Here is a 14,438-nt window from a genome sequence, read left to right as displayed (position 1 = left end):
CAAAAAGAGACTATGACAACAGCTATAAGAGAGAAACAAAGTCCTATGAGGTTTTCATAGAAGAGTGTTACTGTTGAGAAGACCAGGAAAGGTTTTATGGAAGACATGGTTTTTTATGTGGCTACAGCATTATACATATGGCCCAGCAGGTGAATATTCATATTGAGAGGATCTACAAAAGGAAATAAAGCAGAATGGAGGTAAAAGGCATGGCTATTTCAGAAGACATCAGATCATTGAGTTAAGCACTAAAACATTGGGGTATATAGGATTTAGTTTAAATATGACTTTATTTGTACTTCCATATATAAGTGTGGTTGTTTGTTTTGTGTTGTTTAATTTTAAAAGCTCTTTGGAATTTTGGATATGCTCTTCAGTCTCCTCCGTACCAGCCCAACTAGAGGTCAGCTTTTCTTGTTGCTGTTTGAACCAGGAAATGCTGACATACTTTATGCCTTGCTGTTAAATCAGAAGTACTCTGACAGACTAAGAGAAATCGTTTTTAAGGTACAAACATTTTTTAAGCATCTTTATATTTGGGGACATTTGTGAGTATATGAATTTACTTGTAAATATCCATTTTATGAATGTAAATTCTTTTTTCACGTCTACTTTAATTTTAAGTTGTTGTAGGGTTGCCTGGCTGACTCAGTAGGTTAAGTGTCCAGCTCTTGATCTTAGTTCAGGTCTCAGTCTCAGGATCATGGGTTCAAGTCCTGTGTTGGGCTCCATGTTGGGTGTGAAGCCTACATTAAAAATTAATTAATTAATTCTTCAGTTTGTTTTGATATATATTTCTCCTATTTTGAACATTTAAAAACTAATTGTATTGTAATCTGATCAGTTATTTAGTGGAAAATCCACTTTGTTATATCAATCTCAGTATAAAACCTCTTATTTCCATTTTTTGCCTTCTTTTAAAAAACATTTTTTTATTTGAGTATAATTGATATGTAATGTTACAGTAGCTTCAGGTGTACAGTGTAGTGATTCTGCAAGTTTATGCATTATGCTGTGCTCACCACAAGTGTAGGAACCATCTGTCACTATACAACCTTATTATAATACCATTGACTATGTTTCCTTTGCTCTACCTTTTATTCCTGTGATTACTCATTTCATAACTAGAGGTGTGTATCTCCCACTCTCTTTCACTAATTTTGTCTCATTTCTCTTTTGACTTACCATGGGTCTGTGTGGCAGGTCAGACATTTTAGCAGTTAATTATAATAACCAACCTTATGTAGCACCCACTATTTATCAGGCAGTATACATTCTTCATATATTAGCTAACTTAGTCCTGGCAAAAACTTTACGAAGTTGATATTATTAGTCCCATTTTACAGATAAACTGAGGCCAGAGAGGTTAGTAACTTGTCAAAGGATAATGAATATATTTTGTTAAGCTATCCAAAGTAGTCACTTTGAGCTTTAGTTGAAGTCATCCACCTCACCTTTTTTGTTAAAAATAAAAGAGTTAGTCAGGACACCTGGGTGGCTCAGTGGGTTAAGCCTCTGCCTTCAGCTCAGGTCATGATCTCAAGGTCCTGGGATCAAGTCCCGCATCGGGCTCTCTGGTCACCAGGGAGCTTGCTTCTCCTTACCCGCCCACCTGCTTCTCTACCTACTTGTGATCTCTGTCCATGAATAAATAAAAATCTTAAAAAAAAAAAAGAGTTATATTTCTACTTCTCATGATTTATTCTGTTCATTATGCCTGATCGCCTGTGACATTTGTTTCCTCTTGTTTCATTAGTGTTACATTATAAAATTTACATATGGGGTCAAATTTGGATTGCCTCTGTTTGGAATCCCTAAACTTTGGAAAACAAAAGTGCAATAAAAATTACCTGGTGTAGTCTCTCATGAGTATTAATTATGGTGACCCCTGTGGCTGCTTTTTAAAGTATCTGCCCAAACAAATGTTTCTTTATGGAGATTAAATGTTATTTGTTTAAAAATGGCCTTATATGGATTATTCATCATATTATTCTGCCAAAATTACCCTTTCCATAGGGTTTCAGTATGTCACTTTTAAAACATTGATCTCACTTCAAAAAGTATGGAATTACTAACTCATTCTCACATTTTGGCATATGGATGTGTTGCTTCACAAGATGTTTCCTTGTTCTTGACAATTATTTTGATAACTCTTATATAAATGTTACATAAATGTTCGATAAATCACTAGATGTATCTGGAATATCTTTTTGCTCTTTCACAACATACTTTTGTTTTTCATGGAGGCTGTAGGGTTTGTTTCTATCTAAGCCTTAGCCATTAAAAAGGAAGTTTTATTTCTTTGATCTGCAACACATGTAAACACGGGAAACACATGTAAACACATGTAAACTACAGGTTTATATATATTAATTATTTAAATACAAATGCATTTTAGTTCAATCTTCTTAAATCCATTTTTTAATAAGAGTATGATATGGAATATTCCTCCCTGTTACTGCTGGGTTTGTTTGTTACACTTAAGGAAAAAATGATTCTCCAAAATCATGCTTGTACAGTAACATTATATTTAATATTAACTTAAGTGACAGACTGTTCTTAGTTCTCTGTATTGAGAAGAATATATTACTGTTGTGACCAGGTTATGGAACAAATGTTGAAATGCACAAATGTTTATGAACGAAGTAAACAACGTATTCGGCTCAGAGAAGTTGGCTATTCAGGATTGGGACTTCTTCTTAATGAAGCACCCATTAATACCTCTCTCATTAAAAGCCTCACCAATCAAATTATAAATACAGGTATGATTAAGGCTGATAATACTGATATATTTAAGAAATGTTCTTCGTAGTAGCATAATTCTATTTGATGGTTCTCAATTGTTTTTTTCTAAAGAGTTTTTTTTTACCCCTTCCTCAGGTTACTTTTTAACTATTTATTATTTGATTCAGCAGGGCTTTCCTTGGGTACTATTTTTTATTTACCTTTTTTGTTTTTGTCTCCCCAGGGCATAGTAGTACCTTACTTGGTAGGCTTTCAATAATTATTGATTCATTGATTAGTAAATAATAGGGTCCTCTCTAATAAGAAAAGGATTCTAGAGAAAATAAAGAAAACATTTTTTTTTTCTTTAGGGGGCTTAAATCCTTAATTTCAAATATTCTTTTAGATATTCTTTCTTGTTTCTCTTTTTTTTTAAATAAAACTTTTTTAGTACTTACTATAAACTGTAGTGTTTATGTCAGATGCTAAGGGTTCAAAAGGTATAAGTTAAGGTTCTTTGTTTTGAATGGTTTATCTTCTCATTGATAAGTATATAAGATATAGGACATTTACATAAAAAGATAAATAATAGTACAAGATCAAAACAGTATGGATGGTGTGTTCAGGCAACTAAAAGAAAAGAACAGTTATTTAGGGCTTACTCAGGAGACTGTCAAATATTCTTTTTTTTTTTTTTTAAAGATTTTATTTATTTATTTGAGAGAGAGGCAGTGAGAGAGAGCATGAGCAAGGAGAAAGTCAGAGGGAGAAGCACACTCCCCGTGGAGCTGGGAGCCTGATGCGGGACTCGATCCTAGGACTCCGGGATCATGACCTGAGCCGAAGGCAGTCGTCCAACCAACTGAGCCACCCAGGGGTCCCAAGACTGTCAAATATTCTAAATCTATTTTCTTCATAAAATTTAAACATCTGTAATTCTTACTTTATTTTTTTAAAGATTTATTTATTTTAGAGAGAGTGCATGTGGGGGAGGGTAAGGAAGAAGGAAAGAAAGAGTTTTCAAACATACTCCCCGACACAGGGCTTGATCCCAGGACTCCAAGATAATGACCTGTGGTGAAATCAGGAGTTAGCTGGTTAATTGGCTAAGGCACCTTGGAGCCCCTCTATAATCCTTATTTTAAATGAGACAGTTATTTCAGTACTTATATAACTATTTCCCACAGTTCAGTGTTCGAGAACGAATTTGAAAAAGAAGAGGATAGCTGGAAGCATCACAGTTCTTGATTTCAAACTATACTACAAAGTTACAGTAATCCAAACAGTATGGTACTAGCATAAAAACACACATAGACCAGTGGAACTGAATTGAAAGTCCAGAAATAAAACCATGTATATCTGGTCAACTAATATTTGACAAGGGATCCAAGAATACTCAGTATGGGAAAAATAGTCTATTCAATGAATGGTGTTAGGAAAAGATATTCATATGCAAAAGAATGAAAATGGGCCCTTATCTTACACCACTCACAAAAATTAACTTGAAATGAATTAAAGATTTAAATGTAAGCCCTGAATTATATAACTCCTAGAAGAAAACACGAGGAGGAGGAGGAGAAGTACTTACATTTGTCTTGGCAATGACACCAGAAACACAAGCAGTAAAAGCAGAAATAAACAAGTGGGACTTTATCCAACTAAAAAGCTTCTCCACAGGAAGAAAAACCATAAACAAAGTGAAAAGGCAGTCTATAGGGTGGAAGAAAGTACTAGTGAATCAAATATCTGAGAGGGGATTAATTATCTAAAATATGTAAGGAAATCCTACAACATAGCAACAAAAATCCAATTAAAAAATGAACAAGGTACTAGACACATCATTGGAAGCAAGGGAAACAAAAGCAAAAATGAACTATTGGGACTTCATCAAGATGAAAAACCTCTGTATAGCAAGGGAAACAATCAACAAAACTAAAAGGCGGCCTATGAAATAGAAGAACATACTTGCAAATGAGGGTTAGTATCCAAAATCTGTAAGGAACTTAATAAATTCAACACCCAAAAAACCAAATAATCCAGTTAAGAAATGGGCAGAAGACATGAATAGGTATTTCTCGAAAGAAGACATCCAGATGGCTAAAAGGTACTCAACATCACTCATCATCAGGGAAAGACAAATCAAAACCATAATGAGATACCACCTCACACCTGTCCGAATGGCTAAAATTAACAATACAGGAAACAGCAAGGCTGCAGAGAAACAGGAATCCTTTTGCATTGTTGGTGGGAAGGCAAACAGGTGCAGCCACTCCGGAGAACAGTATGGGCAATTCCTAAAAAAGCTAAAATTTTATAAATTCCTACTTAGGAATGTATGGCAGTTCCTGAAAAAACTACCTTATGATCCAACAATCATACTTCTAGGTATTTACCCAAGGGATACAGAAATAAAGATTTGAAGGGGTACATGAATCCCAGGCTTATAGCATTAATATCAACAATAGCCAAACCATGGAAGGAGCCCCAAAGCCCATCAACTGATGAATGGATAAAGAAGATAGTGGAATACTAGTCAACCATCAAAAAATGAAATTTTGCCTTTTGCGATGACGTGGTTGGAGCCAGAGTTTATTACGCTAAGTGAAATTAGTCCATCAGAGAAAGACAAATACCATATGATTTCACTCATATGCGGAATTTAGGGGGGAAAAATGGATGAACTTTCAGGAGGGGGAAAGAAAAGAGATGGGAAAACAGATCATGAGAGACTCTTCGATTAGAAGACAAACTGAGGGTTGATGGAGGGTGATGGATATTAAGGAGGCCACATGTTATGATGAGCACTGGGTGTTGCATGTAAATGATGAACCACTGAAATCAACTCCTGAAACCAGTATTGAACTATATGTCAACTAACTAAAATTAAAAAAAAAAAAAAAAGAGCAAAGGGCATGAATAGACATATTTGCAAAGAAGACGTACAAATAACCAGTACGTAGTTGACAAGGTGCTCCACATCTCTAATCATAAGGGAAGTGTAAATCAAAACCACAAGGAGATAACACTTCACACCTGAAAAGGTGGCTGTTTCCAAAAGGACAGTAACAAGTGGTGGTGAAGATATGGCGAAAGGGAAACCCTTGTACATTGTTGCTGGGAATGCAAATTAGATGGCCACTGTGGAAAACAGTTACTGGAGGTTCCTCCAAAAATTAAAAATAGAACTGTCATAAATGCCAACAATCCATCTTCTAGATACATATCCAAAGAAAATGAAATCAGTATCTTGAAGAGTTTTCTGCATCCCCATGTTCATTGCAGCATCATTTATAATAGCCAAGACATACACAACCTGAATGTCTGCTGATGGGTGAGTGGATAATGATGAGGTGTTTTATATGAATATTATTCAGCCATTTGTAACAGAAGAACCTGCAGGGCATTATTCTGCTAAGTGAAATAAGTCAGAGAAGGACACATACTCTGTGGTCTCACTTATAGGTGAAATTCAAAAAACCAACCTCCTAGAAACAGTAGATTGGTAGTTGCCGGGGCTGGAGGCAGAGGGCAAATGAGTGAAGGTGGCCAAAGAGTACAAGCTTCCACTTATAAGATGAATAAGTTCTGGGGATCTAAAGTGCAACCTGGTGACTATAGTAAATAATACTATGCACTTGGAAGTTGCTTAAAGAGCAGATCTTAAACGTTTTCACCACTAAAGGAAAATAGTTACTATGTGAAGTGATGGATGTTAACTAACCTTATTGTGGTAATTATTTTGTGGTATATAAGTATATCAGGTTATCATGTTGTAAATTAAATTTATATGCTGTTTTATGGCAGTTATATCGCCATAAAGCTAGAAAAAAAATAAAGGATCTCTTGTTGGCAGCGAGAAAAATAAAAATGAAACAATTATTATCTGTCACTCACAGTCTCTTTGGCTATCTCTGGAATTTAATTTTAAATTTTTATTTTTTTTTCCCACCATAGATCCTGCTATTAATTTCAAAGATTTGTTGTCTGTGGTATATATATCTCACAGAACACATATAAATGTCAGAGTGGTTATCTGCAGAAAGGTTAGTAAACTTTTAAGATGTACTTTAAAAATGACAGTATTATTATACTGTGAATAATTCTGATGAATAATTTTATATTCATGAATAAATTTATACTGAGTATTTTACACTGAGTGTACTTTTAATTTCTGTTATTTTATAAGTGACACAATTTTATAAATAAGTAATTTTCTTTTTTGGGGTGAATTAACTTCATTGTAATTAAAATATCAGCATAAAAATGTGTTCTTAGCTTTACATGGTCTCCTGGAAATATTTCCTTTCCACAGTAAAAAAAAAATTAGTATCAGAGAATAGTTTTTTGTCAGGAAATTTCAACGATTATGACCATTTCTAATTCATATATCATATTTTAGAATTTCTAAATCTTGAACTTTGTGGAAAAGCAACAGTGACTTGCCTTCCATGCATGCCTTTAACTGAGTCAAGAAATAATTATCCCGTGTGCTGCTTTCTGATTTGGGCCTTCTCTCTCTTCCACTAGTAGTCACTGACCTACTATTTAATTTGCTTCCTTGCTTTTCTTTTTACTTTTACTCCCTAATTATGTTACTGTATTTTTCCATCTGTAAGTCTGAATATATATCTTTTTCTTTAACAGCTATGTATGTATAGTTTTTATTCTGTGGCTATTGTATAAAGTATTACCTGGTTCCCTATTCATGGGTGTTTAGGTTGTCTCCTGTTTTTCTGTGTAAAACTTCTGTTAAGAACTTTTTTACATATATTTTTACCTGGTTTTGATAGTACATCTATGAGACATTATCCATGAAATGGAATTGCTCTGTCAGAGTGTACTCGTATTCCACATTTTGATGGATTCTGGCATGGCGTTCTTGAAGCAGGTCATAGAGATTGATTCTTTCCTTTCAGTTTGAAAACAGCTTTCAATGCAGCCTCATTTTTATCCATTACATGCATATAAAGTAGCCATAAAATAAGTCTTATTTTATGGAAATTTTAAAATTATGAAAATTTCTTCCCTAAGAAAAAAATGGATATTCTGCATCAGTAGAGTAATGGTAGCTCACCGACAGCATTAGTGAGGAAAGGAACTTCACATCATTGTGACTCATTGTGACATGTTGCTTTTTGTATCAGCATCAACATGAATTTGAGCCACTGATTCTGAAGTCCCTACCAACATTATTCATCTCCTATGACACTTGCCAGGGTTAGAGATAAATGAGATTTTCTAAATCCTGGGAGCAAAAATTATTTTCATCTACATAGAGTTTACTGGCTTTGTGATAAAAATGTTTGAAAGATCTTATCTGGGTATCTGACAGTGTTTAAGAATTTGTTGTTATCCAAAAAATGTGGAATCAGTTGTACTGTAGAGATCATACATATTGGCATGTCAGTGTCTCTTCTGTAATTTCAATTTCTTTTTACAGCTAAATAGTGGCATCCATCTTGTTAGAATTAGTGTTTGTATAATAAGAGTTAATGGAAAAAATATGTTTTCGAAAAAGCAACCATTAACTTTGCCTGGAAAAAAAAAATGAGCCAAGGAAACATTCTTGGGATATCTAGATTCTATTAAAGTGTCAGTGTGTCGTCTTTACTACTCCCTTAACCCTAGGGCCAGAACAGGGCCTGGTACATAGTACGTATTCAGTATTTGCTTAACAAATGTAGTAGGCTCATGGCAAATATTTAGTTGAGAGGATATAGCTTTATTACATTTTATGTATACTTCATTCTATTATATTTTCTTTCTGACCAAATTAAAAACATGAATATGTTGACATGTGGAGGATCATTTTTCCCTTTTTTATCTTTCAGCAAATATTTAAGTGCTATGTACAACGAGTAATATGCAGATTAGTTTAAAAACACAGTATGTACCCTACAGATAGTTTATAATCCAGTTAAGAACATAATCTTGTGAAAGTTTATCTTCCCACAGCTTCTCATTAAATTACTTTGTCACTAAAATAACCGAAAAGGAATTGTGTTTGATGTGAAGTACTGTGTACTTTTTGATGAATTTTGTATTCCTAATCTTGCAGATTTTACAGATTTTGCTGTCCCAGCCAGATGCAGCACATCAGATATCTCAACAAGTGGGTTGGCAAGACACTTTAGTTAGGCTTTTTTTAAAAACCAATTTTGAAAATGGCAATACTCTTCATAAGCACAGTAGGGCTGTTTCAGTAAAAGACAGTGACAAAAATTTATCAGCTGAAGATACTAAGAACTTTGATGAAAAGATTGATGAGGAAAAAATCAACTCTTTTGCCTCAGCCAATGTGTCTTCAGATCAGTGGAGTTTAGAGGATAGACACTCTCTAGACTCCAGCACCCCATTATTTCAAGAAGATAGTTCTGTGGGAGAATTATCTTTCAGATCAGAGAATCAAGAAGAATTCTGGAATAATAACCCTTCACATCTGAGTTTAGATCTCAGTGGAATAGACTCGTGTGAACTGAGCGACAGTGGAAGTCACATGCCGGACAGCCTGCCCAGCACGCCCTCCCCGATAGAATCTACCAAATCATTTTCCGTGCAGTCTGACAAAGAGAGCGGTGTCATAAATGATCCTGGGTTTGGCGATGACTTCTCTTTACTTGAAAGCCAAGAGGTAAAATTCCTTATGTGTCCAAATACTGTTTTTATTTTCACATGTCTGTTACACACTTCTAATCCTGTGTAATTGTTAACAATTCCATATTCTATTCATGTTCTGAGTCTCATGATCTAAGATTTTTGGAAGCCTGGAAGTCACTGAATTGTATCTTGAGAAAAGCAGGTGTTTTAGTCATCCTCGTATCTCTAGAGCATACTTAGCAAAGTTCCGGGTTCATCAAGACACTTAAAAAATATTGTTAAATGATTACAGTCAGTATATGTGATGGTTTTTTCTATGTGCTTTTAACACCACCTCCTTCCAATAATTTAATATTAGTTCATCTTTTTTCTAGAGATGTGAGGAGGAGCTTCTTCAATTACTGACAAATATTTTGAACTATGTAATGTGTAGGGGATTAGAAAAGTCTGATGATAGTACTTGGATTGAACGGGGACAAGTGTTTTCAGCACTAAGTAAACCGGGAATATCCAGTGAACTACTTCGACCATCAAATGAAATAAAATTAATGTAAGCATTCAGTTGGTGATTTCCTCTTTCCTTTGGAGTGGATGGGAGTCTAAAATAATCCTTTTTATTGAACATTTATTCAGGATTCAGTGGGCTTAGTGAGAGAAAAGGAAAAACTTCATGCTCAGCCCCTTTTCCTCTCTGTTGCCATTTTAATGGAATCTAGAGAGAAATCCAAAGGTGTGAGGAGATTTAAATCTTTAGTTTGGGCTTCAGTAATATATAATCCTTATTGTTTAAATTAGTTTTTGTAACATGTAAACATTTCGTGTATTGTGTTCTGCAGTCTTGTCCGTGTTTGAGAGTTTCCATGCTGAGGGAACCAAGTAACGTTTTCATAAAAATTATTTCTGTAAAGCATTTAGAGTTCTCTGCAGGGCTAGATCTTCTGCAAGACCTATAAGGCTTTTTTTTTTCTTACCTTCCCAGTTTCCAACTTTAAACTTTTAAGTACCTACTAGAGACTGGAATTTGAATTATTTCAATAGCTTTTTTATAATTAAACAGATAACTTTTACTTTGCCTTTTATATTAAGTTTATTAAAGATAGATATTTTAGAGATTAAAAAGCTGCTTCATTGTTATTAAATATCTTCTGATCTTTTCCAGTGATAGTATATCTTTAAAGACATAATAATGAATAACTGGATTTCTTTTCATGTTTTACTATTTTTCTAAACTTAAAATGATTTTAAGAGGATTTTGTTTTGCACTTAGTTTGCTACAGAACATGTTAGAATGGACAGTCACAGAAAACAGAGAATCAAAAATGAATCCTGTAACTGCTGAAAATGCCTTCCGACTCATCTTGATCATACAGGACTTTCTGCAGTCAGAGGGGCTTGTTAATTCAAACATGTGGACTGAGAAGGTGCAGTAATAACTCCTTGATATTATTTTTCTGGTAGGCAAGGACTTTATTCAACAAAAAATTTATGCCCTCTTTTTTTTTTTTTTAAAGATTTTATTTATTTATTTGACAGAGATCACAGGTTGGCAGAGAAGCAGGCAGAGAGAGAAAGGGGTGGGTGAAGCAGGCTCCCTGATGAGCAGAGAGCCCGATGCTGGGCTTGATCCCAGGACCCTGAGATCATGACCTGAGCTGAAGGCAGAGGCTTAACCCACTGAGCCACCCAGGTGCCCCTGTACCCTCTCTGTTTAGAGCATTAATATTTAATCAGATACAGTGAACATGGATAAAAAGTGATAGTAAACTTTGTTAGCTATTACTAGAATAGTTCTTTTGGCTTTTATCAATTGAACATTAAACTAGTTTTGAAATATTTATAATGTGTATTACTTTGGGGAAAACTCATCAGTAGATTTTTAAGACAATGTTTTTTTTTTCTTAATTTTTCCCTTGTGATAGCTTTTAGACGATCTGATGCTGCTCTTCGATGGTCTGTCTGTTTGGTATTCTGAAAGTCAAGTATGGGCAAAACTTTCTCGAATCCAAATCCAGTTGCTTCTAGGATTCATTGGAAGGGGGAATTTGCAGGTTTGTCAGTTCTTTTGCATTATTTTCTATACTTTGCATGCAGCATAGGAGTTATTTGTGTACTAACTAAATGATAATAAATTTTCAGTATTTTTATTTTTTTAATAGGTCCCAAAAATATCCATGATTTCCCTTGAGTCAGAAAGAGGCTTCAGAGGCAGCTGATTGATTGTTTCTTCCTGATGTGTATGACTCAGTGTAATTTTAAGTTTTCCTTTTAAAGGATTTATACTTAGCCCTTTTTATTTTCTTTTGATAATTGGAATTTTAAGTACTTGGTAGGGGTAGGTATGGTTTCTAATATATATAAACTTGCCATAATGATGAGAATAGAGATTAAAATTCTATAAGGTTGCTATATTTTTTAAAGGCCAAGGTTTTCAATAGGTTTTTTTTTTCTAATTGTAGAAGTAACATGTACTCATGGAAAATACACACACAAAAAAAGAGAAGAAAATAAATCCATCATCCCATAGCCCGAGAAGAAATAACTATCAGTATTTTTATATGTGTATATTTTTTTCAGATGATTGAAATTTTCACATATTTTGATAATATGATAATGTGACTAGTACTATGTTACTATTTAAAAATAGGGTTTTTTTTTTCTTAATCACAAAAGTAACATATTCATTATAGAAACATGGAAAATGCAAAAAAGCTAAATAAATAAGAAGATGTGCTTTCTGATACATGGATGGTGGAAGCTTGACTTGTGCAGCCATTCAAATGCAACTGGAAAATACATGAATTTTAGGTACTTTAAAAAAATGATCACACTCTTATATTCAGATAATAATCCAAAATGCCAGACATTTGTACACATAGATGTTCATGGTAGTATTCTATTTTTCTCTACCTAGAAGTAAGATGAGGATAGCTTTTGGGGCTTTTTCAGTAATACTAGCTTCATGGCTGTCAAAGCAGTAGCAACCAGTATGCCAGATAGTTATTTTAGATGTGAGGACTCTTTTTTTTTTTTTCCTTTCCCACTTCTAGTCACCCTCAGTGTTTATCTTCGATGAAATTTCCATAAATAAAATATCTGTTTAATTTGTCCACCATTAAATATCCAGTGTCTGTCCCATAGTAGGGCTCTATAAATACTTGTTAAATAAAGATTCAAGTGGGCATATGCACCCCCATGTTTATAACAGCAGTGTTTTTAATAGTCACATGTGGAAAGAGCTCAGATGTGCATCAACAGATGAATGGATAAAAATGATGTGGTATATATGTATGTATAATACGCACACACACACATGCACAGACACAATGGAATATTACTCAGCCATCAAAAAGAATGAAGTCTTGCCATTTGCTATGAGGTGGACGGAACTAAATGGTATTACGCTAAGTGAAATATGTCAATCAGAGAAAGACAAATACCATATGATTTCACTTATATAAGAAGTTTAAGAAACAAAACAGAAACAGGGGAGGGGAAAAAAAAAAGAAACAGGGGAGGGGAAGGAAAAATAAGATGATAACAGAGAGAGAGGCGAACCATAAGAGATTCTTAATTATAAGAAACAAACTGAGGGTTGCTGGAGGGGACGTGGCGGGGGGATGGAGCAATTGGGTGATGGGCATTAAGGAGGGCACTTGAAGTGATGAACGCTGGGTGTTGTATGCAACTGATGAATCACTAGATTCTGACTCTGAAACTAATAATACACTATATGGTAATTAAATTGAACTTAAATTTTAAAAAACATGAAGGCAAAACATAGAGCACATAACCTATAGGTAAGATACCTTATTTACCAGTAGTTGGTAACCTAAAACATTTTTTACTAGCTGGTTGTTTAATTTTTTCCTCTTGGGAATAAAAACATAAAAGGCTGGGAAAGCAACTTCTTCCCTTAAAGGGGTTATAATAGAGCTTCTTTGCCAATCTGGCTACAAACTTGTTTTGTTTCACTCATACTTATTAGTTAATTGCCTGTATATAAGTATTATATTGCCATAAGTGTCAGCATTTCCTAACTTCTAAAGCAGGATAAGGTGGTTGTTGATTTATTTAGTGCAGCATATGGTCTCCATTTTGTCCCTAGTTAACTCATCCAGTGATGAGGATATGAAATCATCTGGAGGAGCTTTTTAAAAATACCTTTGTGGGTCATCATTCTTAGTAATTATATCAGAATGGAGGAACTAAGGCATTGGTATTTTTTGTAATTTCTCAGGTGACCCTAATCTAGTACTCTTTATAATGGAGGTGGGGGGGATCATATGTATCACACTACTTATGTAGTGTGTGTGTGTGTGTGTGTGTGTCCAAAATTAAGACAGTGGTTAAATAAATTATCTTGTATTCATTACAAGTATCTTTATAATTTTAAATAAATACATAAGTATATGGTTTATTTGATAATAAGTTTAAAACAAAGCACTAGATATTTAACTTTAATTAAAATAAACAGTATTTTGAAAAACTCACAGCAAAACAGCCCAGAATTGCTAGTATTGGAATTTCCTGTATGATGAGATTTTATATCCTTTTTTCTTATATTTGTTGTTCTCTATTAGAATTAAGTTGTTTTAGTCATATCCAAAGACTAAAATGAAGGATTTGCAAAAGTCTGAGGAGAGGATAATAGTTTCACCAGTCGAAGCTTAAGTTAAAAGTAGAAAAGTTAAAGTCTTGAGCCGTCGTAGATATTGTTTCCTCCAGTGCTATTTGCCTTTTTAAGGCTTGTGTGGAAAGACTGCTTAAGGTCTCTTACTGCCTCGGCCTGCAAAGACCTGTGCATACAGCTCAGACTGCCTTGAAACAAGTACAATCATAAAGTGATGTCAGATTCTGATAACTTCCCTCTTGTCTCTTGCTTTTCTTCATTTTGAAAGTAATAAGATCCAACATTGTAATATATAGTGTTAAGTGAGAAGGAGATAGTTTATATCATTTGTCTTACCATGGTTATATGGCTTAGATCTAGTCTGGACAGAAGGAGACCCCATTTATGACTTAATTTACCTTCCTTTGTTAAGGTTAAGGACAATGTTTAATGGGAATATGGAGCATTCCTTTGCCTGGACTTATTAGTACATGTATTTTCCTTGGGA

At 34.2% G+C, this 14,438-nt stretch overlaps 1 protein-coding gene across 8 annotated transcripts in view; it reads left to right on the top strand.

Moving 5' to 3' along the window:
- Nucleotides 1–14,438, top strand: part of NBEAL1 (neurobeachin like 1) — a 219,410-nt gene that overhangs the window by 112,441 nt on the left and 92,531 nt on the right. For all 8 annotated transcript variants that reach the window (XM_059168361.1, XM_059168360.1, XM_059168359.1 and 5 more), the window contains 7 exons: nt 349–507; nt 2,603–2,762; nt 6,679–6,767; nt 8,783–9,355; nt 9,696–9,871; nt 10,589–10,742; nt 11,241–11,369. In XM_059168361.1, the coding sequence (XP_059024344.1) occupies nt 349–507; nt 2,603–2,762; nt 6,679–6,767; nt 8,783–9,355; nt 9,696–9,871; nt 10,589–10,742; nt 11,241–11,369 (1,440 nt within the window). The remainder of the gene's footprint in view (nt 1–348; nt 508–2,602; nt 2,763–6,678; nt 6,768–8,782; nt 9,356–9,695; nt 9,872–10,588; nt 10,743–11,240; nt 11,370–14,438) is intronic.

The sequence above is a fragment of the Mustela lutreola genome, chromosome 3 (genome assembly GCF_030435805.1).
Source record: "Mustela lutreola isolate mMusLut2 chromosome 3, mMusLut2.pri, whole genome shotgun sequence".
Lineage (NCBI taxonomy): Eukaryota > Metazoa > Chordata > Mammalia > Carnivora > Mustelidae > Mustela > Mustela lutreola.
This window is presented reverse-complemented; position numbering and strand designations above follow the sequence as displayed.